Source organism: Pseudophryne corroboree, chromosome 7, assembly GCF_028390025.1.
Source record: "Pseudophryne corroboree isolate aPseCor3 chromosome 7, aPseCor3.hap2, whole genome shotgun sequence".
In the NCBI taxonomy this organism is placed as follows: Eukaryota; Metazoa; Chordata; class Amphibia; order Anura; family Myobatrachidae; genus Pseudophryne; species Pseudophryne corroboree.
This window is the reverse complement of record NC_086450.1, coordinates 78,968,769-78,996,207: the sequence shown is the minus strand read 5'-3', so window position 1 is coordinate 78,996,207 and position 27,439 is coordinate 78,968,769. Positions and strand designations below refer to the sequence as shown.

At 45.7% G+C, this 27,439-nt stretch overlaps 1 protein-coding gene across 1 annotated transcript in view; it reads right to left on the bottom strand.

Moving 5' to 3' along the window:
- The window catches only part of CWC22 (CWC22 spliceosome associated protein homolog), a 225,285-nt gene that overhangs the window by 183,588 nt on the left and 14,258 nt on the right, over nucleotides 1-27,439 (bottom strand). Inside the window, exon 2 of the mRNA XM_063933337.1 lies at nucleotides 25,028-25,098. Within this exon, the coding sequence (XP_063789407.1) occupies nucleotides 25,028-25,098 (71 nt within the window). The remainder of the gene's footprint in view (nucleotides 1-25,027; nucleotides 25,099-27,439) is intronic.

The following is a 27,439-nucleotide window of genomic DNA, read 5'->3' as shown; positions in this document are numbered from 1 at the left end:
GGGTACCACGCTTTTCTCGGCCAATTCGGAACCACGAGAATTGTGTTTACTCCTCGCTTTCTTATTATTCTCAATACCTTTGGTATGAGAGGTAGAGGAGGGAACACATAAACTGACCGGTACACCCACGGTGTCACTAGAGCGTCCACAGCTATCGCCTGAGGGTCTCTTGACCTGGCGCAATACTTCTCTAGTTTTTTGTTTAGGCGGGACGCCATCATGTCCACCTGTGGACGACCCCATTGATTTACAATCATTTGGAAGACTTCTGGATGAAGTCCCCACTCTCCCGGGTGGAGGTCGTGCCTGCTGAGAAAGTCTGCTTCCCAGTTGTCCACTCCCGGGATGAACACTGCTGACAGTGCTAGTACATGATTCTCCGCCCATCTGAGAATTTTTGTGGCTTCTGCCATCACCGTCCTGCTTCTTGTGCCGCCCTGTCGATTCACATGGGCGACTGCCGTGATGTTGTCTGACTGGATCAGCACCGGCTGGTGTAGGAGCAGGGATCTTGCTTGACTTAGGGCATTGTAAATGGCCCTTAGTTCCAGAATATTTATGTGAAGGGCAGTCTCCTGACTTGACCATAGTCCTTGGAAATTTCTTCCCTTTGTGACTGCCCCCCAGCCTCGTAGGCTGGCATCCGTGGTCACCAGGACCCAGTCCTGTATGCCGAATCTGCGGCCCTCCAGAAGATGAGCACTGTGCAGCCACCACAGAAGACACACCCTGGTTCGTGGAGACAGGGTTATTAAACGATGCATCTGAAGATGCGATCCGGACCACTTGTCCAACAGGTCCCACTGAAAAATTCTGGCATGGAACCTGCCGAATGGAATTGCTTCGTAAGAAGCTACCATCTTTCCCAGGACCCGCGTGCAGTGATGCAGCGATACCTGTTTTGGTTTTAGGAGGTCTCTGACTAGAGAAGACAACTCCCTGGCTTTCTCCTCCGGGGGAAACACTTTTTTCTGGGCCGTGTCCAGAATCATTCCCAGGAACATTAGACGTGTCGTGGGGACCAGCTGTGACTTTGGGATATTCAGAATCCAACCGTGCTGGCTCAGCACTTCCTGAGATAGTGCTACTCCCACTAACAACTGTTCCTTGGATCGTGCCTTTATTAGGAGATCGTCCAAGTATGGGATAATTAAAACTCCCTTTTTTCGAAGGAGTATCATCATTTCTGCCATAACCTTGGTAAATACCCTCGGTGCCGTGGGAGAGTCCAAACGGCAGCGTCTGGAATTGGTAATGGCAATCCTGTACCACAAATCTGAGGTACTCCTGGTGAGAATTGTAAATGGGGACATGCAGGTAAGCATCCTTGATGTCCAGGGATACCATGTAATCCCCCTCGTCCAGGCTTGCAATAACCGCCCTGAGCGATTCCATCTTGAACTTGAATTTTTTTATGTATGTGTTCAAGGATTTCAAATTTAAAATGGGTCTCACCGAACCGTCCGGTTTCGGCACCACAAATAGTGTGGAATAGTAACCCCGGCCTTGTTGAAGTAGGGGTACCTTGATTATCACTTGCTGGGAATACAGCTTGTGAATCGCTGCTAGCACCGCCTCCCTGTCTGAGGGAGCAATCGGCAAGGCGGATTTTAGGAAACGGCGGGGTGGAGTCGCCTCGAATTCCAGCCTGTATCCCTGAGATACTATTTGAAGGATCCAGGGATCCACCTGTGAGCGGGCCCACTGATCGCTGAAATTCCTGAGGCGGGCCCCCACCGTACCTGGCTCCGCCTGTGAAGCCCCACCGTCATGCGGCGGACTTGGAAGAGGAAGCGGGGGAGGACTTTTGTTCCTGGGAACCTGCTGTTTGCTGCAGCCTTTTTCCCCTGCCTCTGCCTCTTGACAGAAAAGACCCTCCTTTTCCCCGCTTGTTTTTCTGGGACCGAAAGGACTGAACCTGATAAAATGACGCCTTCTTAGGCTGTGAGGGGACATGGGGTAAAAATGCTGACTTCCCAGACGTTGCTGTGGAAACTAGGTCGGAGAGACCATCCCCAAATAATTCCTCCCCCTTATAAGGCAAAACTTCCATGTGCCTTTTGGAATCTGCATCTCCAGTCCACTGGCGAGTCCATAAGCATCTCCTAGCAGAGATAGATAATGCACTTACTTTAGATGCCAGCCGGCAGATTTCCCTCTGTGCATCTCTCATGTATAAGACTGAGTCTTTGATATGGTCAATTGTTAGCAGGATCGTGTCTCTGTCTAACGTGTCAATATTTTCTGACAGTTTATCTGACCACGCAGCGGCAGCACTGCACATCCATGCTGACGCAATAGCTGGTCTGAGTATAATGCCTGAGTGTGTATATACAGACTTCAGGATCGCCTCCTGCTTTCTATCAGCAGGTTCCTTAAGGGCGGCCGTATCCTGGGACGGTAGTGCCACCTTTTTAGACAAACGTGTGAGCGCTTTATCCACCCTCGGGGGTGTTTCCCAACGTAACCTATCCTCTGGCGGGAAAGGGAACGCCATTAGTAGCTTCTTAGGAATTACCAATTTCTTATCAGGGGAAGCCCACGCTTCTTCACACACTTCATTTAATTCATCTGACGGGGGAAAAACTACAGGTAGTTTTTTCTCCCCAAACATAATACCCTTTTTTGTGGTACCTGGATGTAAATCAGAAATATTTAACACCTCTTTCATTGCCTCAATCATGCAGTGAATGGCCTTAACGGGCATTAAATTTGACTCATCGTCGTCGACACTGGTGTCAGTATCCGTGTCGACATCTACTTGTGCCACCTGAGATAGCGGGCGTTTCAGAGCCCCTGATGACTTTTGAGACACCTGGACAGGCACGAGCTGAAGACTCGGCTGTCCCACAGTCGGCATGTCGTCAAATTTTTTATGTAAGGAGTCTATACGTGCACTCATTTCCTGCCATAATACCATCCACTCAGGTGTCTGACCCCCCAGGGGGTGACATCCCTGCTAAAGGCATCTGCTCCCACTCCACATCATTATCCTCCTCAAACATGTCGACACAGCCGTACCGACACACTCCACACACACAGGGAATGCTCAAATAGAGGACAGGACCCACAAAAGCCCTTTGGGGGGACAGAGTAAGAGTATGCCAGCACACACCAGAGCGCTATATATATATATACAGGGACTAACTGAGTTATGTCCCTAATAGCTGCTTTTCAATATAATATACTGTATACAGTGCCAATTTTAATGCCCCCCCTCTCTTTTCCCTCTTACTGTACTGTAGAATTGCAGGGAAGAGCCAGGGAGCTTCCTTCCAGCCGAGCTGTGAGGGAAAAATGGCGCCAGTGTGCTGAGGAGATAGGCTCCGCCCCTTTTTCGCGGCCTATTCTCCCGCTTTTTATGGGATTCTGGCAGGGGTATTTACCTCATATATAGCCCCAGGGGCTATATATTGAGGTATTTTAGCCAGCCAAGGTGTTTTTATTGCTGCCTCAGGGCGCCCCCCCCCAGCGCCCTGCACCCTCAGTGACCGGAGTGTGAAGTGTGTATGAGGAGCAATGGCGCACAGCTGCAGTGCTGTGCGCTACCTTGGTGAAGACAGGATGTCTTCATGCCGCCGATTTTCCGGACCATCTTCTTGCTTCTGGCTCTGTAAGGGGGACGGCGGCGCGGCTCCGGGACCGAACATCAAGGCTGGGCCTGCGGTCGATCCCTCTGGAGCTAATGGTGTCCAGTAGCCTAAGAAGCCCAATCCGGCTGCAAGCAGGCGAGTTCGCTTCTTCTCCCCTTAGTCCCTCGCTGCAGTGAGCCTGTTGCCAGCAGGTCTCACTGAAAATAACAAATTCTAAGACTATAACTTTCTAAGAGCTCAGGAGAGCCCCTAGTGTGCATCCAACCTCGGCCGGGCACGAAATCTAACTGAGGCTTGGAGGAGGGTCATAGTGGGAGGAGCCAGTGCACACCAGGTAGTCTAAGATCTTTCTAGAGTGCCCAGCCTCCTTCGGAGCCCGCTATCCCCATGGTCCTTACGGAGTTCCCAGCATCCACTAGGACGTCAGAGAAAACTATATACAAGTATTGCAGAAGAAGTCCGCACTTGGGATGGGCGCCCAGCATCCTCTACGGACTACGAGAAATAGGTTTACCGGTAAGTGTAAAATCTTATTTTCTCTAACGTCCTAGAGGATGCTGGGACTCCTTAAGGACCATGGGGATTATACCAAAGTTCCCAAACTGGCGGGAGAGTGCGGATGACTCTGCAGCACTGATTGAGCAAACAGGAGGTCCTCCTCAGCCAGGGTATCAAATTTATAGAACTTTGCAAATGTGTTTGACCCCGATCAAGTAGCAGCTCGGCAAAGCTGTAATGCCGAGACCCCTCGGGCAGCCGCCCAAGACGAGCCCACCTTCCTAGTGGAGTGGGCCTTAACTGATTTAGGCAATGGCAATCCTGCCGTAGAATGCGCCTGCTGAATCGTGTTACAGATCCAGCGAGCAATAGTCTGCTTTGAAGCAGGCGCGCCAACTTTGTTGGCTGCATACAGAACAAACAGCGCTTCAGTTTTCCTAACCCTCGCTGTTCTGGCCACATAAATCTTCAAAGCCTTGACCACATCAAGGGACTCGGCATCCTCCAAGTCCCGTGTAGCCACAGGCACGACAATAGGTTGATTCATATGAAAAGAAGAGACTACTTTAGGCAGAAATTGAGGATGAGTCCTCAATTCTGCCCTATCCACGTGGAAAACCAGATAGGGGCTTTTATGTGACAAAGCCGCTAATTCCGAAACACGCCTCGCAGAAGCCAAGGCCAACAACATGACCACTTTCCAAGTGAGATATTTCAACTCCACTGTTGTGAGTGGGTCAAACCAAGGTGACTTGAGGAAACTTAATACCACATTAAGATCCCACGGCGCCACCGGAGGTACAAAAGGAGGCTGAATATGCAGCACCCCCTTCACGAATGTCTGTACTTCAGAAAGAGAAGCCAATTCCTTTTGAAAGAAAATGGATAAGGCTGAAATTTGGACCTTTATGGACCCTAATTTTAGGCCCAAAGTCACTCCTGTTTGCAGGAAGTGAAGCAGACGACCCAAATGGAACTCCTCCGTAGAAGCAGTCCTGGCCTCACACCAAGAAACATATTTTCGCCATATACGGTGATAATGTTTCAATGTCACGTCCTTCCTAGCCTTGACCAAGGTAGGAATGACCTCCTCCGGGATACCTTTTTTCGCTAGGATCCGGCGTTCAACCGCCATGCCGTCAAACGCAGCCGCGGTAAGTCTTGGAACAGACAGGGCCCCTGCTGCAGCAGGTCCTGTCTTAGAGGAAGAGGCCACTGATCTTCTGTGAGCAACTCTTGCAGATCCGGATACCAAGTCCTTCTTGGCCAATCCGGAACAATGAGGATTGTTCTTACTCTTCTTAGTCTTATTATTCTCAACACCTTGGATATGAGAGGTAGAGGAGGGAACACACAGACCGATCTGAACACTCAAGGTGTCACTAGAGCGTCCACCGCTACCGCCTGAGGGTCCCTTGACCTGGCACAATACCGCTTTAGCTTTTTGTTGAGACGGGACGCCATCATGTCCATCTGAGGCAGTCCCCACCGACCCACGATCTGGGCAAAGACTTCTTGATGAAGTCCCCACTCTCCCGGATGCAGGTCGTGCCTCCTGAGGAAGTCCGCTTCCCAGTTGTCCACCCCTGGGATGAATACAGCCGATAGGGCGCTTACATGGCCTTCCGCCCAGCGAAGAAACCTGGTCGCTTCTGCCATGGCCGCTCTGCTCCTTGTGCCGCCTTGGCGGTTTACATGAGCCACTGCTGTGACATTGTCTGACTGAATCAGAATCGGTTTGTCCCGAAGCAATGCCTCCGCCTGGCGTAGGGCGTTGTATATGGCCCTCAACTCCATGACGCTGATGTGGAGAAAAGTCTCTAGATTCGACCAGAGACTTTGCAAATTTCTTCCCAGTGTGACTGCTCCCCAACCTCGGAGGCTTGCGTCCGTGGTCACCAGGATCCAGTCCTGAATTCCGAACCTGCGGCCTTCTAGGAGGTGAGCACTGTGCAGCCACCGCAGGAGAGATACCCTGGCTCTGGGAGAAAGGGTGATCCTCTGATGTATTTGTAAATGGGACCTGGACCATTTGTCCAGTAGATCCCATTGAAAGGTCCTCGCATGGAACCTTCCGAAGGGGATGGCCTCAAGAAAACCCTTTTTCTGGTCTGTGTCTAGAATCAGACCCAGAAAGGTCAGGCGCGTTGTAGGGACTAGCTGGGACTTCGGTATATTGAGAATCCAGCCGTGCCCCTGCAACATCCTCACCGACAGTGACACGCTGTCCAGCAACTTCTCCCGAGATCTTGCTTTTATGAGGAGATCGTCCAAGTATGGGATAATTGTGGCACCCTGCTTACGCAGGAGCACCATCATTTCCGCCATTACCTTGGTGAAAATTCTCGGGGCTGTGAAAAGCCCAAACGGCAACGTCTGAAATTGGTAATGACAGTCCTGTACTGCAAACCTCAGGAACGGTGAGGAGGGAAAAATCGCAACATGAAGGTATGCATCCTTTATGTCCTGGAACACCATCCAAACCCCTTGCCTTATCCTCTGGCAATGAAGGACGATCCCCATACCTTCTTGCTTTTATTGGAACGAAAGGACTGCATTTGATAATGAGGTGCCTTTTTAGTATGCTGCGGGGGGACATAAGGTAAGAAATTCGATTTACCGGCCGTAGCAGTAGAGACAAGGTCCGAGAGGCCTTCTCCAAACAACTCCTCCCCCTTGTAAGGCAACGACTCCATATGCCGCTTTGAGTCGGCATCCCCCGTCCACTGTCGGGTCCACAGGAGTCGCCAAGCAGAAATAGACATAGCATTTATTCTGGAGCTTAGTAAACAAATGTCTCTTTGAGCATCCCTCATATATAAAGCAGCATCTTTGATATGCTCTAGGGTCATTAGAATGGTATCCTTATCTAGGGTGTCAAGTTCCGTAGATAAGGAATCTGTCCATGCTGCACCACAGCATTACACACCCAGGCCGATGCCATAGCCTGTCTAACGATAGTACCGGAATGTGTGTAAATGTGCTTCATCGTAACCTCCTTCTTACGATCAGCAGGATCCTTGAGGGAAGCTGTATCCTGAGAAGGCAGTGCCACCTTCTTGGATAAGCGTGTCAGCGCCTTGTCTACCTTCGGCGAAGATTCCCATCGTATCCTATCCTTTTGTGGAAAGGGATACGCCATAAGAATCCTTTTGGGAACTTGTAGTCTCCTATCTGGAGATTCCCAAGCCTTTTCGCACAAGTCGCTTAGTTCAAATGAGGACGGAAAAGTGACCTCAGGCTTTTTCCCTTTATACATGTGGGGTTCCTCAGTGATATGCAAAACCTCTTTAATGGCAATAATCATGTAACGAATACCTTTCGCCACCTTTGGCTGTAATTTTGCATCCTCATAGTCGACACTAGAGTCAGTATCTGTGTCGGTATCTGTGTCAGTATCTGTGTCAGTGATCTGGGATATGGTGCGTTTTTGAGACCCCGAAGGTCCTGGTGCCACAGGGACAGGCATGGTCTGACTACCTGACTGATCCCTAGCTTCGGCCTTGTCTAATCGTTTATGCAGTAAATTTACATTTGCATTCAAGACATTCCACATATCTACCCAGTCCGGTGTCGGCGTTGCAGACGGCGACCTGACCATCATGCACTCCCCCTCCTCCTTAGGTGAGCCTTCCTCGTCAAACATGTCGACACACACGTACCGACACACTTTACACACAGAGGGAATCTCTTTTCTAAAGACAGGTTCACCCTGAGGCCCCTTGGAGAGACAGAGAGAGAATATGCCAGCACACACCCCAGCGCTATAAAACCCTGGAGAAAAACACAGATTGTTTACCCAGTAGCGCTGCTTAATGTATAAACGCCAATAATGTGCCCCCCCCCTCTACTTTAAAACCCCCTTTCACCGTGTGTCAAGCAGGGGAGAGTCCGGGGAGCTTCCTCTCAGCGGTGCTGTGGAGAGAAAATGGCGCTGGTGAGTGCTGTGGGAAAAGCCCCGCCCCCTCGGCGGCGGGCTTCTGTCCCGCTCAAACTTACTAAAAAATGGCGGGGGCTCTTTTATATACATGTACAGTGCCCACCTGTACATGTATATAGACTTTTGCCATAGGAGAGGTGTTTTATTGCTGCCTAGGGCGCCCCACCTGCGCCCTTACAGTGACCGGAGTGTGTGAGGTGTATGGGAGCAATGACGCACAGCTGCGGTACTGTGCGTTACCTCAGTGAAGCACCGAAGGCTTCTCCCGCCTGAGACGTCTTCTGTCTTCGTTTCTTCTGGCTCTGTGAGGAGAACGGCGGCGCGGCTCTGGGGTGAACGCCCAGGACGAACCTGTGTTCACTCCCTCTGGAGCTAATGGTGTCCAGTAGTCGAGAAAGCAGAGCCTATCATTTAAGTAGGTCTGCTCCTCTCTCCTCAGTCCCTCGATGCAGGGAGCCTGTTGCCAGCAATGCTCCCTGAAAAAGAGAAAAAATCCTAACAAAAATGCTTTCTAAGCAGGAAACTCAGGAGAGCTCCCTGCAGTGCACCCATTCTCCTCTGGGCACAGTCTAAAACTGGGGTCTGGAGGAGGGGCATAGAGGGAGGAGCCAGTGCACACTCAGAGTCCAAAGTCTTTCTTAAAGTGCCCATGCCTCCAGTGGAGCCCGTCTATTCCCCATGGTCCTTACGGAGTCCCAGCATCCTCTAGGACGTTAGAGAAAAATGAAAAACTAAAATAAACAGTATGAACTCTATGGGGTCAATTCAATCAGATGCGAATTGCCATTCCAACGGTGTAGAAACACTGGCAACGGCATCTGAACTCACTCCCTGATATCTCTTTAACACGGACATAAAAATTCCGGGTTTTTGCATGTGAACGCGCAAAACCTGGAATTTTGGTCAGTGGAAAAGGAAACTACCCAGGAGTAAGTCCCAGGCCCCCGATCCTGCCCCCAACCAGGGTCACAGAGTGGAGACCCGGGAATTTGTCGAGTTGATAGACCACAGCAATTGAATAAGAGGTATTAGTGGCCCGATCTCACCAGACTCTGATTTTTGCATGGAGCCAAGAAACAAAAATCTTTGAATCCGTACTATAAGGGCACCATACAGTCACACTTACTAGCAGATGCCAGCAGCTAGCATGTAACTTAATGGAACCCTATGATGTAGTGTATTGTTTCTCAACCCATAACTTTGTTGTCACTTATACCCCTTTCACATCGCACAAATAACCCGGTATCGACACGACATATTGCCGTGTCGAACCGGGTCAGTGTGCGATGTGAAAGGTCCTTTGACGATTTAGCGGGTCGCCTGACCCGGTAATTCAACCCGGTAAAAAAAGAAGGGCTTTACCCAGGTTGATTACCGGGTCAGGTGCGGTGTGGATGGGAGCCGTGTCGATGCGACACGGTTCCCATTCACAGCATATGGAGAGGCGGCGCAGGCGATGAGCTCATCTCCCGGTGCCGCCTCCACCCCCGCCCCTGCTGCGCCCTCCGTTGTTATGGGAACCGACCCGGTATATTGCCGGGTCGGAAAGCCAGCAACGGAGTGCAAATGCCGGATCCCACCCGGTAAGGACACGTTTCTCTTACCGGGTAGGATCCGGCATTTGCGATCTAAATGCAGCATTAGTCATCTCATGAGCAGCTTCCATCTAACATCCTAGTGTCAATTTAGAAAGATCTTCCCTTAAAAATAGATTTCCCTCTACAGGCCAAATTCAATTAGATTAAGTTAACAGGGGTGAAAAGGGGTGGCAGACTCAGGTTTTATTGCCTGATGCTAATCAATTAACATAGAATTTGACGGCAGATAAGAACCACTTGGCCCATCTAGTTTGCCCCTTTTTTTTTATCCTTTATTATTATTATTATCATCATCATCCTTTATTTATATGGCGCCACAAGGGTTCCGCAGCGCCCAATTACAGAATACATAAACAAATAATCAAACAGGAAAACAGCAACTTACAGTTGATGACAGTATAGGACAAGTACAGGGTAAATAAACATAGTTACATCAGCATATGACACTGGAATAAGTATCAGGTGGCAGAAGACTGCTGGATGTGTTGCAGTTGAAGATTATTAAAGTAAGAAGGTAATCTCAACCCTCTTTGAACCTTAATTCTTTGTAAGGATATTCATATGCCTATCCCAAGCATGTTTAAATTGCTCTACAGTCATAGCCTCTACCACCTTTGATGGGAGACTATTCCACTTATCCACTACCCTTTCCGTGAAGTCATTTTTCCTTAAATTTCCCCTGAACCTCCCCAGCTCCAGTCTCAGTGTATGTCCTTGGGTTCTAATATTTCTCTTCCTTTGAAGAATGTTTCCCTCCTGAACTTTGTTAAGACCCTTGATATATTTGAAAGTTTCTATCATGTCCCCCCTTTCTCTTCTCTCCTCCTAACTATACATGTTAAGATCTTTTAGCCTTTCTGGGTAAGTTTTGTGATGTAGGCCATGCACCATTTTAGTTGCCCTTCTTTATACACGCTCTAATGTATTTATATCCTTCTGGAGATATGGTTTCCAGAACTGGACACAGTATTCCAAATGGGGCCGCACCAATGACCTATACAGTGGCATTATCACTTATTTTTTCCTACTACTGATTCATCTCCCTATGCAACCAAGCATCTGACTTGCCTTTTTCATTGCTTTGTTGCATTGCTTTCCTGCCTTCAAGTCACTTGAAATAGTGACTCCTAGATCCCTTTCCTCCTCAGTAGTTTCCATTATAGTACCCTTGATACTATATTTGGCCTTTGGGTTTTTGAGACCTAAGTGCATGATTTTGCATTTTTTAGCATTAAACTGTAGTTGCCACATTCTTGACCATTTCTCAAGCCTACCTAGGTCATCTATCATTTGTTTTACCCCTCCCGGTGTGTCTATCCTGTTGCATATCTTTGTATCATCTGCAAAAAGGCAAACCGTCCCTTCAATACCATCTGCAATGTCACCTACAAAGATATTAAAGAGACCTGGACCAAGTACAGATCCCTGGGGTACTCCACTGGTAACATTTCCCTCCATAGATTGCACTCCATTAACTACAACTGTCAGTTTCCTATCCTGCAACCAGGTTCTTATCCATTTAACTGTTTTATAATCCACCCCCACGCTTTCAAGTTTATTTAGCAGTCTGCGATGTGGGACAGTGTCAAATGCCTTACTAAAGTCTAGATATGCTACATCTACAGCTCCCCCTTGGTCTATTATTTTTGTCACAGAGTCAAAAAAGTCAATAAGATTTGTTTGGCATGATCTACCACCAGTAAATCCATGCTGTTTTGGATCCTGTAAGTGGTTTGATTTAAGATATTCCACAACTCTTTCTTTTAATAGTTTTTCCATTACTTTCCCCACAACTGATGTAAGGCTTACTGGTCTGTAGTTACTTGCTGCTTCCTTGCTTCCACTTTTTTGCAGTGGAACTACATTTGCTCTTTTCCAGCCTCTATTTCACCCGAACCCCTTTTTAACACCCGTAAACTAAGTACTGGGAGTTAACATGTATTAACAGACGTTAACACACAGAATCCATGAAAATTTCTTGGAGGCGTGCGTTAACAGGGTCGCGGCACCTGTTAACCTGCTGGTTATCAAGGGTTTTTTTTGCATATGTTCAGAAGCGTAACAACCCCCCCCCCCCCCCCAATAAGTGCTGCTGACGGGCTCACTTTGGCGGCTAATTGAATAGCCCTGGGGGATCAATTTGCCCACGGTAAATTACTGCTGCTAATTAGTTTTGCCTCTAAATCTCCCAAATACAATTTCCTCAAAAAGGCTGTTATACTTTGGGGTGTATTCAATAAGTGTCGGAAGCTGCCATCTTGTCGGAAAGACGACAGCTTCCGACAGTTTTAGGTCGAAAGGGGTTCCAACCTATTCAATGCTCGCTGTTTTTTTCCAAAAAGTCGTGAATTCCCGACTCGTCGGAAAACACATGGATTGTCAGATTAGCCGCGAATCCACATGTTCTACGGCCAAATCTGACATGTTTTGGCCCTGGTTCCTACAATGTCAATCCGACTTTTTTTTTAAGTCGAATTGACACTGTCGGAAGCAGGGAGATGAGACGGGTGAGGCAGCCAGAGGAACAGCAGGTGAGGCAGCCAGAGGAACAGCAGGTGAGGCAGCCAGAGGAACAGCCGGTGAGGCAGCCAGAGGAACAGCCGGTGAGGCAGCCAGAGGAACAGCCGGTGAGGCAGCCAGAGGAACAGCCGGTGAGGCAGCCAGAGGAACAGCCGGTGAGGCAGCCAGAGGAACAGCCGGTGAGGCAGCCAGAGGAACAGCCGGTGAGGCAGCCAGAGGAACAGCAGGTGAGGCAGCCAGAGGAACAGCCGGTGAGGCAGCCAGAGGAACAGCAGGTGAGGCAGCCAGAGGACAGCAGCAGCATGGGTGAGCGGCTGTGACAGTTGTCGGGAAAAGCCAAATCTGACAGTCGGATTTGGCCGCTCATTGAATACTAACCTGTCGGGTCCTTTCAGTCGGAAAGGACCTGACAGGTATTGAATGCACCCCATAGTCCCCTAATTGCTTTATCGCAGCTTGATCTAACAGATTCAGGCAGGAATACTCATACAAATGGAAGATTATAAAGCTATAAATATATATTTTAAGCAGTGTCAAGCAGCAATGATTAATAAGATAGCAGCCCAGGTGTAACAGGTAATGGTATGCATTACAAATGGCAAAAATAAATAAACAGGACATACAGGATGAAGATTCACTTACTGATCATGGACTGCAACTGGAATAACCAAATTGTAGCCACCTATCACTAGGGTTCTTACAGCTGTTTTAAAGCCCTGTCCACACGGGGAGATGTGTGCTGAGTGAAGGGGCGCTCACTTCACACAGCAGTGAAGTGAGTGATCTACTAGATTTGGCAAATCTAGAGTCAGCGATAGCGACGTGCGGGGCCGCGCATCGCTATCGCTATGGGGCATACACACGCGGAGATCTGTGCTTAATTTCTAAGCAATCTAGTCAGATTGCTTAGAATGTAAGTGCTCATCTCTCCGTGTGTACCCCCCTTAAAGCAGTATTTCCCAGCAAGTGCACCACTGTATGTGAAGCACTTAGCACATGTGCCTCCAGTTGGCCAAACACAAATGTAGTATTACAAAACTGGTCACAACAGTAGTTTGATGAAAAATACAATCAAATCCAATATATTTTCAATAACGCGCATCCCGCAGTGCTGCTAGGAGAGGAGAAACAGTAGGAGGAGGATGTAGTTAATATACCGGCGGTCTGAACACCGACGCCAGGACCCCAACCGCCGAGAATGCCGACAGCTGCGCCAGGGCTATTCCCACTCGTGGGAGTCCACGACATCCATAGAGTGGGAACAGAATCTGTGGAGAGCCCCTAGCGCTATACTGACCTCTGGGATCCTGGAAGCCAGGATTCCATCCCCAACCCAGCAGGAGCACTGGTAAAGTTCTTTTAAATATAGTGATTCTCCTCTGCACTGGATTTATGAACAGTAGCAGATGTAATGTAAATTCAGGTTGAGTATCCCTTATCCAAAATGCTTGGGACCAGAGGAATTTTGGATATTGGATTTTTCCGTAGTTTGGAATAATTGCATCCCATAATGAGATCTCATGGTGATGGGACCTAAATCTAAGCACACAATTCATTTATGTTTCATATACACCTTATACACACAGCCTGAAGGTCATTTAAAACAATATTTTTAATAACTTTGTGTATTAAACAAAGTTTGTGTACATTGAGCTATCAAAAAACAAAGGTTTCACTATCTCACTCTCACTCAAAAAAGTCTGTATTTCGGAATATTCCGTATTTCGGAATATTCCGTATTTCGGAATATTTGGATATGGGATACTCAACCTGTATTAATCAACATAGCCATAAAATGAGCACTAGGGAACAGTGAAAACTGGTGTTTGCCAGAACTACTGAGAACATATTTGCCCCAACACAGACCCATATTCAGTGGCATTTACAGTTGGTCCTAAATACTGCTAAGTGTAAAAGGCATGTCTCTTTACAAACATGATTCTGCAACCATTTGTTAGTAAGACTATGCACTTCAACTGCTGGGGAATGAAGACTAGATTGGGGGGGGGGGGGATGCTACACTGATGGCAGGGGGGGTATGGTCAATTAATACAGGAAGATCTATGGCCATACAAGCAATGACAAAATGCTTCAGGGTGTGTGGGGGAGGGGGACTCTGCTATACATGTCCCCACGGTAGTGACAGATACCGCCCAGGGTGGTGCTAGACCCCTACTAGGCATTTTGTTTTCATTTGTTACTAAAATAATTGAATATGTTTTTAAATATTCATCTGTTTTGTGATTAATCTCAGCGTGATGTTCAGCTGCACAAATCATTGTATAGTACACTGGGAACTAATTCTCCAGCACACCTCTGTGGGGTGCGAGGGAAAATCAGCAATGTTATTATATGGCGATGGTACAGGGCCTCACAAATATTAGTTAAGCAGTACTTAATTGAGGTCACTGGTTCATAGCAAATGGATAAGCAGCATGCAGGGTCAGAACAGAAAATGAAGATCTCTATTACTGTAGGTCACTGATCCACAATAAAAAAAACAGGACACCTTGATTGAATATGGCTATATATATTGTAAAACACTGGGAGGAGATGTAATAAGCCGCGGAGAGAGATAAAGTACCAGACAATCAGCTCCTAACTGCCATGTTACAGGCTGCATTTGAAAAATTACATGAACTGCCTGGTTGGTAGTTTATCTCTCACTTTCCAGAGTACATTCATAAAGCTGGCCACAAGTGCCGCGATACTGAAAACCACCGCAATGCTATATAAACATTTAAGTTCCATAACTTGGGATTATTATCAGGCATGCTGGAAGGGGATGTTGGAGCTGGAATGTGGAGCCTTATAAAAAAAAAAAAAAAAAAAAGTAGACTAATAATAAGAATTTACTTACTGATAATTCTATTTCTCATAGTCCGTAGTGGATGCTGGGAACTCCGAAAGGACCATGGGGAATAGCGGCTCCGCAGGAGACTGGGCACAAAAGTAAAAGCTTTAGGACTAGCTGGTGTGCACTGGCTCCTCCCCCTATGACCCTCCTCCAAGCCTCAGTTAGGATACTGTGCCCGGACGAGCGTACACAATAAGGAAGGATTTTGAATCCCGGGTAAGACTCATACCATCCACACCAATCACACCGTACAACCTGTGATCTGAACCCAGTTAACAGCATGATAACAGAGGAGCCTCTGAAAAGACGGCTCACAACAATAATAACCCGATTTTTGTAACTATGTACAAGTATTGCAGACAATCCGCACTTGAGATGGGCGCCCAGCATCCACTACGGACTACGAGAAATAGAATTATCGGTAAGTAAATTCTTATTTTCTCTGACGTCCTAGTGGATGCTGGGAACTCCGAAAGGACCATGGGGATTATACCAAAGCTCCCAAACGGGCGGGAGAGTGCGGATGACTCTGCAGCACCGAATGAGAGAACTCCAGGTCCTCCTCAGCCAGGGTATCAAATTTGTAGAATTTAGCAAACGTGTTTGCCCCTGACCAAGTAGCTGCTCGGCAAAGTTGTAAAGCCGAGACCCCTCGGGCAGCCGCCCAAGATGAGCCCACTTTCCTTGTGGAATGGGCTTTTACAGATTTTGGCTGTGGCAGGCCTGCCACAGAATGTGCAAGCTGAATTGTACTACAAATCCAACGAGCAATAGTCTGCTTAGAAGCAGGAGCACCCAGCTTGTTGGGTGCATACAGGATAAACAGCGAGTCAGATTTTCTGACTCCAGCCGTCCTGGAAACATATATTTTCAGGGCCCTGACTACGTCCAGCAACTTGGAATCCTCCAAGTCCCTAGTAGCCGCAGGTACCACAATAGGCTGGTTTAAGTGAAACGCTGAAACCACCTTAGGGAGAAATTGAGGACGTGTCCTCAATTCTGCCCTGTCCGTATGAAAAATTAGGTAAGGGCTTTTATAGGATAAAGCCGCCAATTCTGAGACACGCCTGGCTGAAGCCAGGGCTAACAGCATTACCACTTTCCATGTGAGATATTTTAAGTCCACAGTGGTGAGTGGTTCAAACCAATGTGATTTTAGGAACCCCAAAACTACATTGAGATCCCAAGGTGCCACTGGAGGCACAAAAGGAGGCTGTATATGCAGTACCCCCTTGACAAACGTCTGAACTTCAAGGACTGAAGCTAGTTCTTTCTGGAAGAAAATCGACAGGGCCGAAATTTGAACCTTAATGGACCCTAATTTTAGGCCCATAGACAGTCCTGTTTGCAGGAAATGCAGGAAACGACCCAGTTGAAATTCCTCTGTAGGGGCCTTCCTGGCCTCACACCACGCAACATATTTACGCCAAATACGGTGATAATGTTGCACAGTTACATCCTTCCTGGCTTTGATCAGGGTAGGGATGACTTCATCCGGAATGCCTTTTTCCTTCAGGATCCGGCGTTCAACCGCCATGCCGTCAAACGCAGCCGCGGTAAGTCTTGGAACAGACAGGGTCCCTGCTGGAGCAGGTCCTTTCTTAGAGGTAGAGGCCACGGGTCCTCCGTGAGCATCTCTTGAAGTTCCGGGTACCAAGTCCTTCTTGGCCAATCCGGAGCCACGAGTATAGATCTTACTCCTCTCCTTCTTATGATTCTCAGTACCTTGGGTATGAGAGGCAGAGGAGGGAACACATACACTGACTGGTACACCCACGGTGTTACCAGAGCATCCACAGCTATTGCCTGAGGGTCCCTTGACCTGGCGCAATATCTGTCTAGTTTTTTGTTGAGGCGGGACGCCATCATGTCCACCTTTGGTTTTTCCCAACGGTTCACAATCATGTGGAAGACTTCTGGGTGAAGTCCCCACTCCCCCGGGTGGAGGTCGTGTCTGCTGAGGAAGTCTGCTTCCCAGTTGTCCACTCCCGGAATGAACACTGCTGACAGTGCTATCACATGATTTTCCGCCCAGCGAAGAATCCTTGCAACTTCCGTCATTGCCCTCCTGCTTCTTGTGCCGCCCTGTCTGTTTACGTGGGCGACTGCCGTGATGTTGTCCGACTGGATCAACACCGGCTGACCCTGAAGCAGAGGCCTTGCTTGACTTAGGGCATTGTAAATGGCCCTTAGTTCGAGGATATTTATGTGAAATGACGTTTCCATGCTTGACCACAAGCCCTGGAAATTTCTTCCCTGTGTGACTGCTCCCCAGCCTCTCAGGCTGGCATCCGTGGTCACCAGGACCCAGTCCTGAATGCCGAATCTGCGGCCCTCTAGAAGATGAGCACTCTGCAACCACCACAGGAGAGACACCCTTGTCCTTGGAGACAGGGTTATCCGCTGATGCATCTGAAGATGCGATCCGGACCATTTGTCCAGCAGATCCCACTGAAAAGTTCTTGCGTGGAATCTGCCGAATGGAATCGCTTCGTAAGAAGCCACTATTTTTCCCAGGACCCTTGTGCATTGATGCACTGACACTTGGCCTGGTTTTAGGAGGTTCCTGACTAGCTCGGATAACTCCCTGGCTTTCTCCTCCGGGAGAAACACCTTTTTCTGGACTGTGTCCAGAATCATCCCTAGGAACAGCAGACGTGTCGTCGGAATCAGCTGCGATTTTGGAATATTTAGAATCCACCCGTGCTGTCGTAGTACTACTTGAGATAGTGCTACTCCGACCTCTAACTGTTCCCTGGACCTTGCCCTTATCAGGAGATCGTCCAAGTAAGGGATAATTAAGACGCCTTTTCTTCGAAGAAGAATCATCATTTCGGCCATTACCTTGGTAAAGACCCGGGGTGCCGTGGACAATCCAAACGGCAGCGTCTGAAACTGATAATGACAGTTCTGTACCACAAACCTGAGGTACCCTTGGTGAGAAGGGCAAATTGGGACATGGAGGTAAGCATCCTTGATGTCCAGAGACACCATATAGTCCCCTTCTTCCAGGTTCGCTATCACTGCTCTGAGTGACTCCATCTTGAATTTGAACCTTTGTATGTAAGTGTTCAAGGATTTCAGATTTAAAATAGGTCTCACCGAGCCGACCGGCTTCGGTACCACAAACAGCGTGGAATAATACCCCTTTCCCTGTTGTAGGAGGGGTACCTTGATTATCACCTGCTCGGAATACAGCTTGTGAATGGCTTCCAATACCGCCTCCCTGTCGGAGGGAGACGTTGGTAAAGCAGACTTCAGGAACCGGCGAGGGGGAGACGTCTCGAATTCCAATTTGTACCCCTGAGATACTACCTGCCCCTTATGGGGACGAAAGGACTGAGCCTGAAAAGACGGTGTCTTTTTCTGCTGAGAGGTGACCTGGGGTAAAAAGGTGGATTTCCCAGCCGTTGCCGTGGCCACCAGGTCCGATAGACCGACCCCAAATAACTCCTCCCCTTTATACGGCAATACTTCCATATGCCGTTTGGAATCCGCATCACCTGACCACGGTCGCGTCCATAACCCTCTTCTGGCAGAAATGGACAGCGCACTTACTCTTGATGCCAGAGTGCAAATATCCCTCTGTGCATCTCTCATATATAGAAATGCATCCTTTAAATGCTCTATAGTCAATAATATACTGTCCCTGTCCAGGGTATCAATATTTTCAGTCAGGGAATCCGACCAAGCCACCCCAGCACTGCACATCCAGGCTGAGGCGATTGCTGGTCGCAGTATAATACCAGTATGTGTGTATATACTTTTAAGGATATTTTCCAGCTTCCTATCAGCTGGTTCCTTGAGGGCGGCCGTATCAGGAGACTGTAACGCCACTTGTTTTGATAAGCGTGTGAGCGCCTTATCTACCCTAGGGGGTGTTTCCCAACGCGCCCTAACCTCTGGCGGGAAAGGGTATAATGCCAATAATTTTTTAGAAATTAGCAGTTTTTTATCGGGGGAAACCCACGCTTCATCACACACCTCATTTAATTCATCTGATTCAGGAAAAACTACGGGTAGTTTTTTCACACCCCACATAATACCCTTTTTTGTGGTACTTGTAGTATCAGAAATGTTCAAAACCTCCTTCATTGCCGTGATCATGTAACGTGTGGCCCTACTGGAAAATACGTTTGTTTCCTCACCGTCGACACTGGAGTCAGTGTCCGTGTCTGGGTCTGTGTCGACCATCTGAGGTAACGGGCGCTTTAGAGCCCCCGACGGTGTTTGAGACGCCTGTACAGGTAATAACTGATTTGCCGGCTGTCTCATGTCGTCAACAGTCTTTTGTAAAGTGCTGACGCTATCACGTAATTCCTTCCATAAGACCATCCAGTCAGGTGTCGACTCCCTAGGGGGTGACATCACTATTACAGGCAATTGCTCCGCCTCCATACCATTTTCCTCCTCATACATGTCGACACAACGTACCGACACACAGCACACACACAGGGAATGCTCTGATAAGAGGACAGGACCCCACTAGCCCTTTGGGGAGACAGAGGGAGAGTTTGCCAGCACACACCAGAGCGCTATATATATATATATACAGGGATAACCTTATATAAGTGTTTTTCCCTTATATAGCTGCTGTATTGATTTATCTGCCAAATTAGTGCCCCCCCCTCTCTTGTTTTACCCTGTTTCTGTAGTGCAGGACTGCAGGGGAGAGTCAGGGAGCTTCCCTCCAACGGAGCTGTGAGGGAAAATGGCGCCAGTGTGCTGAGGAGATAGGCTCCGCCCCTTTCTCGGCGGCCTTTCTCCCGCTTTTTTAAGGAAAAACTGGCAGGGGTTAAATGCATCCATATAGCCCAGGAGCTATATGTGATGTATTTTTTGCCATCTAAGGTATTTTTATTGCGTCTCAGGGCGCCCCCCCCCCCCCCAGCACCCTCAGTGACCGGAGTGTGAAGTGTGCTGAGAGCAATGGCGCACAGCTGCGGTGCTGTGCGCTACCTTATTGAAGACAGGACGTCTTCTGCCGCCGATTTTCCGGACCTCTTCTGCTCCTCTGGCTCTGTAAGGGGGACGGCGGCGCGGCTCTGGGACCCATCCATGGCTGGGCCTGTGATCGTCCCTCTGGAGCTAATGTCCAGTAGCCTAAGAAGCCCAATCCACTCTGCACGCAGGTGAGTTCGCTTCTTCTCCCCTTAGTCCCTCGATGCAGTGAGCCTGTTGCCAGCAGGACTCACTGAAAATAAAAAACCTAATTTAAACTTTTACTCTAAGCAGCTCAGGAGAGCCACCTAGATTGCACCCTTCTCGTCCGGGCACAAAAATCTAACTGAGGCTTGGAGGAGGGTCATACGGGGAGGAGCCAGTGCACACCAGCTAGTCCTAAAGCTTTTACTTTTGTGCCCAGTCTCCTGCGGAGCCGCTATTCCCCATGGTCCTTTCGGAGTTCCCAGCATCCACTAGGACGTCAGAGAAAAGAATAATTCTTGGGCTAAATGAATGGAATTGGGAGGGAAAAAAGACAAGAAGAAGTCTGTACTGTTGACGCACTTGAGACAGAAAATTATTATATTATAAAAAATAACCTTTATTGAATATACATTAAAATGAGATATGTATTTATATGTTTATCCCAAACTCGCAGTGAAACATAAGGTTTAAAATCACAAAACAAACATATAGGTGATGAGAGAAAATAAAGAAATGTGAATGAAAGATTAAAAGGCGTGTCCACGTGTAATTCTTTACTAGACCACCTCCACCGATTTGTACTGTGTATGGTCAAGTTACTAATATAATAATTTTATGCTGTGATATTACTTGTTATTTATACACCATTCGCCAGGCGAGGGTGGATTCTTAAATAATCGTTCCCAATAGTAGGACTGTGGGGATAGATGGGTATAATAAATTTAGCCCACCTCCAGTTATAGGATTGGTCAGTCGTTAGGGATCACTATATCTCTATGTCCCTTTTGATTGCATTCCCGATTAAGATTCTTTAGGCGGAATGTTTCAATATATGTAGTATGAAAAATAAATCTCCAAAATTGGGGTATTTTTATATTGATTATTATCCCCAAAGGAGAAAATTGCTCCCATTTAATTATAGGTTCCACTTATTTGATGGAGTATTGGCAAATGCGATAACTTTAAGGAGTATAGCAGTTCTAGTTGTCATGTATAACCCTCTTCCTTTACAATCACATTCAGACCTTTTTCAGTCTGATTTCTAGGTAATCACTATTGCTTCCCTTGGAGATATGGCAATCTCAGATCTACTGGGGAGCGAGTGGTTAATATGACAGCTTCATTTTCCTAATTTCGTGTCTGCTAATGACCGGTAGAGTTGCTTAAAGGAATGTAGCAATTCCAGTTATCTTATATAGCACTCTTCCTTTATGATGACAGTCGAAACTCGTACAGTTTGATTTTAATATAAGTAGTACAGCTTTCTTAAGAGATATAGCAGTCTCTAATATATTAGAAAGCAGACAATGTAATACGTCTCCTTAGTGGAATATAACAATTCCAGTTATCTTACATGTTACTCTTCCTTTATGATGACAGTCGGGACTTATATAGTTTGATTTTAATATAAGTAGTACTGCTTTCTTAAGAGGTATAGCAATCTCCAATATAATAGAAAGCAGACAATATGATGCTGCACTGTTAAAGGGGATATTCCTTATTATTTTACAGTGCGATTTTTATTAATATAAACTGTAACGGTCCCGTTTGTTATATATATAGTAGTCCTATAGGTCCTAAAAATAGATATAGCCTATTGTGTTATAGATTAAAGAGGCCCAAAGGGGCTTATATCTTCATATGCACTAAGTAGAACCTACATAAATAGGAGCAAAGTAAATTGTCTCTAATCAATTCGTAATATAGGTTGAGCCGTCTATAGAAAAGAATCTATCATCAATTCATCCAATAGATTTTAATATCTATGGAGAGGAGTTTATCATCAATTCATCCAATATTCGCATTGATTAATATAAATTAAATGCTTGGATGTATTGTGTATTCGGGAATATGGCATTAATCTACTTCAAACCCTTGTATACTCGCTGTTTCATAAGTAAGATTGGTTCATTACAACACTGTGTTAGGAAAGAGGCCAGTAGGATATATTGCTACTGTTTAATTCATTATTTATTATTCGTGAATTATTGCAAAATGTAGGCTGTTGTATATTACTAAGGCATCCAGCTACTTGGCTCACTTAGAGAGATGTGTCTATTTGTAACAGTCTTATATAAGGATACTGTTTCACATACAGCTACTCATGAGACATGCAGCTGCTTCTCAGTCTTTCAGTGTTACTAGACAGAATTTTGTTACACTGTATTCATTTAAGTATCCTGCTGACTGGGTAACTCTTAGACATTTATTTGCCTCCATTTCTTCATAAGTGTATTATGGTTAGCACAGTAATGCAGCTAATAGTGCACAGAAATAATAATGCAATCCATACAGTGCTTAATTATAGCAGCTGAGACTACTGGTAGCTGTCAGTATATGCTGGAGGTGTTATAATCATGCTATCAATCTATTCCCATCTATCTCAGTGTCAGTCTTCTACTGACGAGGCTACTAGGTAACACATTACATTCATATATAATTATTTTCTACAGTTCATGAAGTAAAGTACACGCGGGCACGGTGTGTCCGCGTGTACTTTACTTCATGAAATGTAGAAAATTCGAATAATAAATAATGAATTAAACAATAGCAATATATCCTACTGGCCTCTGTCCTAACACAGTGTTGTAATGAACCAATCTTACTTATGAAACAGCGAGTATACAAGGGTTTGAAGTAGATTAATGCCATATTCCCGAATACACAATACATCCAAGCATTTAATTTATATTAATCAATGCGAATATTGGATGAATTGATGATAAACTCCTCTCCATAGATATTAAAATCTATTGGATGAATTGATGATAGATTCTTTTCTATAGACGGCTCAACCTATATTACGAATTGATTAGAGACAATTTACTTTGCTCCTATTTATGTAGGTTCTACTTAGTGCATATGAAGATATAAGCCCCTTTGGGCCTCTTTAATCTATAACACAATAGGATATATCTATTTTTAGGACCTATAGGACTACTATATATATAACAAACGGGACCGTTACAGTTTATATTAATAAAAATCGCACTGTAAAATAATAAGGAATATCCCCTTTAACAGTGCAGCATCATATTGTCTGCTTTCTATTATATTGGAGATTGCTATACCTCTTAAGAAAGCAGTACTACTTATATTAAAATCAAACTATATAAGTCCCGACTGTCATCATAAAGGAAGAGTAACATATAAGATAACTGGAATTGTTATATTCCACTAAGGAGACGTATTACATTGTCTGCTTTCAAATATATTAGAGACTGCTATATCTCTTAAGAAAGCTGTACTACTTATATTAAAATCAAACTGTACGAGTTTCGACTGTCATCATAAAGGAAGAGTGCTATATAAGATAACTGGAATTGCTACATTCCTTTAAGCAACTCTACCGGTCATTAGCAGACACGAAATTAGGAAAATGAAGCTGTCATATTAACCACTCGCTGTTCCCCAGTAGATCTGAGATTGCCATATCTCCAAGGGAAGCAATAGTCATTACCTAGAAATCAGACTGAAAAAGGTCTGAATGTGATTGTAAAGGAAGAGGGTTATACATGACAACTAGAACTGCTATACTCCTTAAAGTTATCGCATTTGCCAATACTCCATCAAATAAGTGGAACCTATAATTAAATGGGAGCAATTTTCTCCTTTGGGGATAATAATCAATATAAAAATACCCCAATTTTGGAGATTTATTTTTCATACTACATATATTGAAACATTCCGCCTAAAGAATCTTAATCGGGAATACAGTCAAAAGGGACATAGAGATATAGTGATCCCTAACGACTGACCAATCCTATAACTGGAGGTGGGCTAAATTTATTATACCCATCTATCCCCACAGTCCTACTATTGGGAACGATTATTTAAGAATCCACCCTCGCCTGGCGAATGGTGTATAAATAACAAGTAATAATATCACAGCATAAAACTATTATATTAGTAACTTGACCATACACAGTACAAATCGGTGGAGGTGGTCTAGTAAAGAATTACACGTGGACACGCCTTTTAATCTTTCATTCACATTTCTTTATTTTCTCTCATCACCTATATGTTTGTTTTGTGATTTTAAACCTTATGTTTCACTGCGAGTTTGGGATAAACATATAAATACATATCTCATTTTAATGTATATTCAATAAAGGTTATTTTTTATAATATAATCATTTTCTGTCTCAAGTGCGTCAACAGTACAGACTTCTTCTTGTCTTTTTTCCCTCCCAATTCTAGCTTACAATTACTGTAGTTGACTGCACCCCCTCCTATATAAAATACTCTGTAATATTAGGTAGAAAGGGGTTTACATTAAGTGGGTTTATGGTGACGAAAAACATATACCCACAATATATTAGTACAATATTGAGTGTGCAGATACTATACTTGTGTGCTAAATTAATGGATTATGGACAATATTCAGCATTCGTTGCAGTTTTGCTAATTTAGTGAAACTGCAGAGGATCGCATGCTGAGGGGCCACACAGCACAAGGCAAGGGCGCACAGCATGTTAAGTGCCAGCCACCGCTGCGATCGCGATCTAATTGCGATTGCATGGCAATTAGATCGTGATCACAGCAAACTAGGGTCAACCCCTGCCTGCGCAGCCTAGCTGTGAAAACGGGCGCAGTAATACCATTTTTTCATTTGCAACGGCCGGGTGTGACGCCACACTGCCCCTCCCCCCATCCCTTCCCCACAAAAAAAAAAAAGGCCCGGACCGCATTTTCAAAACTGCACAGAACTGGCCCTGCATAGTGGCTTAAAAATCGTGAGAATGCAATCACATCAGCGATGCTCTTGAATGAAGGCCTAAGTCCTCGGTCCAGATTGCACGCTGTGTGAGGCCGGCTTCAGCAGTCAGAAGATAACCACATTGCACAAGACAAGAACATTAGTATTCCATACCTGTCCTCTGGGGAGGAGCTTCCCTGGCGATCGCTGTAGCGAGAATCTCGTTTGTCATAACTTGAAGAACTCTGAAAATTTCAAGAAAGATTACAGCGTTATAGCAGCCGCAGTATTTGGAGAAACAGCTGAACTTATTTCTCAAGCTAAAATGACACAAAGCGCAATAAAATTGTTACAGAGAATCAACACAAACTATGAAGTCGTTAGCTTTTTGGGGAAAAGTAGTATTTATATGTGCTGTATTGCCAATGCCGGTACACGTGATCATTAGTGATGAGCAGGTTCGGTTCCTCGGAATCCGAACTCCCCCGAACTTCACCCTTTTTACACGGGTCCGAGGCAGACTCGGATCCTCCCGCCTTGCTCGGTTAACCCGAGCGCGCCCGAACGTCATCATCCCGCTGTCGGATTCTCACGAGATTCGGATTCTATATAAGGTGCCGCGCGTCGCCGCCATTTTTCACTCATGCATTGAAAATGATAGTGAGAGGACGTGGCTGGCGTCCTCTCACTTTAAAAAATATACCATATAAAAATATATTACAAGGAAGCGCATATATATTTGATTAAAAATTGTAGATATTTTTTATTTGTTTAATAGACAATTTTCTTAATAATGCATAGCATAATATAATCTTAAAACACACCAAATCTGCAGTGCAAACAAAGTCCAGAAACCGTGACTATTACCGTCCAGATAACCATATACCGCTGGAGCTCCAATAAGGATATTCTTTAAGCATACAAAATGCTATTTCTGTAACTCCCCGGTGAAGAGCTGGTTATTAATAAAAAGATGTATGTTGTTTACTTTGTATCCACAAGCCAGAACATTATACTTTCGTAGAGACTGCAAGTGTTCACAACGTGCCTGCCGCACAGCAGCTAGTGTCCCTTTTCTCTCCCCACCGTCAATGATTTTTGCTCACCACAGCCGTACGTTGAAGCCTCAGCACGGCTAGATCTTAGACGGTCAGTGCCGAAGTTCTCCGGCGGGAGCGGCGGTGACAGCAGCGTCCACGGGGGAAGGGTGCACACTTCCAAGGTTGGATTCAAGTAATTCTTCCAAAGTATTCTCTGGCATAGAGGGATTCTGGACAGCCTGTGCCTGCCTCTAATGGAGAGCATTAATTAATTAAGCTTTTACAGTTTTTATATCTGTGCAATGAATATAATTAGGTTGTTGCCTTTTGTTATAGTTTATTATAGTTTTTAATGTGTAAAATAATGAGAGATGAAAGACAGGTTTAGAATATCAATGCACCTGTAAAAGCTTAATTAATTAATTAATGCTCTCCATTGATTGGGTACCTGGTATTTAAATATGGACAATCTAATGCACCTCAATACCTTCTGATGAAACCGTGAGATTGGAAGCACGGAGAAACGCGTTAAGGATCAATTTTTAAACACCGGCAGGCTGTCCAGAATCCCTCTATGCCAGAGGATACTTTGGAAGAATTACTTGAATCCAACCTTGGAAGTGTGCACCCTTCCCCCGTGGACGCTGCTGTCACCGCCGCTCCCGCCGGAGAACTTCGGCACTGCCCGTCTAAGATCTAGCCGTGCTGAGGCTTCAACGTACGGCTGTGGTGAGCAAAAATCATTGACGGTGGGGAGAGAAAAGGGACACTAGCTGCTGTGCGGCAGGCACGTTGTGAACACTTGCAGTCTCTACAAAAGTATAATGTTCTGGCTTGTGGATACAAAGTAAACAACATACATCTTTTTATTAATAACCAGCTCTTCACCGGGGAGTTACAGAAATAGCATTTTGTATGCTTAAAGAATATCCTTATTGGAGCTTCAGCGGTATATAGTTATCTGGACGGTAATAGTCACAGTTTCTGGACTTTGTTTGCACTGCAGATTTGGTGTGTTTTAAGATTATATTATGCTATGCATTATTAAGAAAATTGTCTATTAAACAAATAAAAAATATCTACAATTTTTAATCAAATATATATGCGCTTCCTTGTAATATATTTTTATATGGTATATTTTTTAGTGTTTTGTTTGGAGTAAGGTAGAATACTCCATTGGGAGCCGCAAATATATTATTTAAAATTGGTACCCATTTAAGAAGTTATTTTCAGTGCGCTTGATTGACACAGTCTTGACAGTTAAAACCATTAGGGGTTGGACAGTCAAAGCGGTGTGGTTTTGTCCTCTCACTTTGTTTCAGGGGGCTGCAGTGCAAATATCTTTATTCTGGGGACCAGCAGTATTATAGGAGGAGTACAGTGCAGAGTTTTGCCGACAGTGACTACCAGTATTATACGTTGTCTGCCTGAAAAACGCTCCATATCTGTGCTCAGTGTGCTGCATATATCTGTGCTCACACTGCTTTATTGTGGGGACTGGGGACCAGCAGTATTATATAGGAGGAGTACAGTGCAGAGTTTTGCT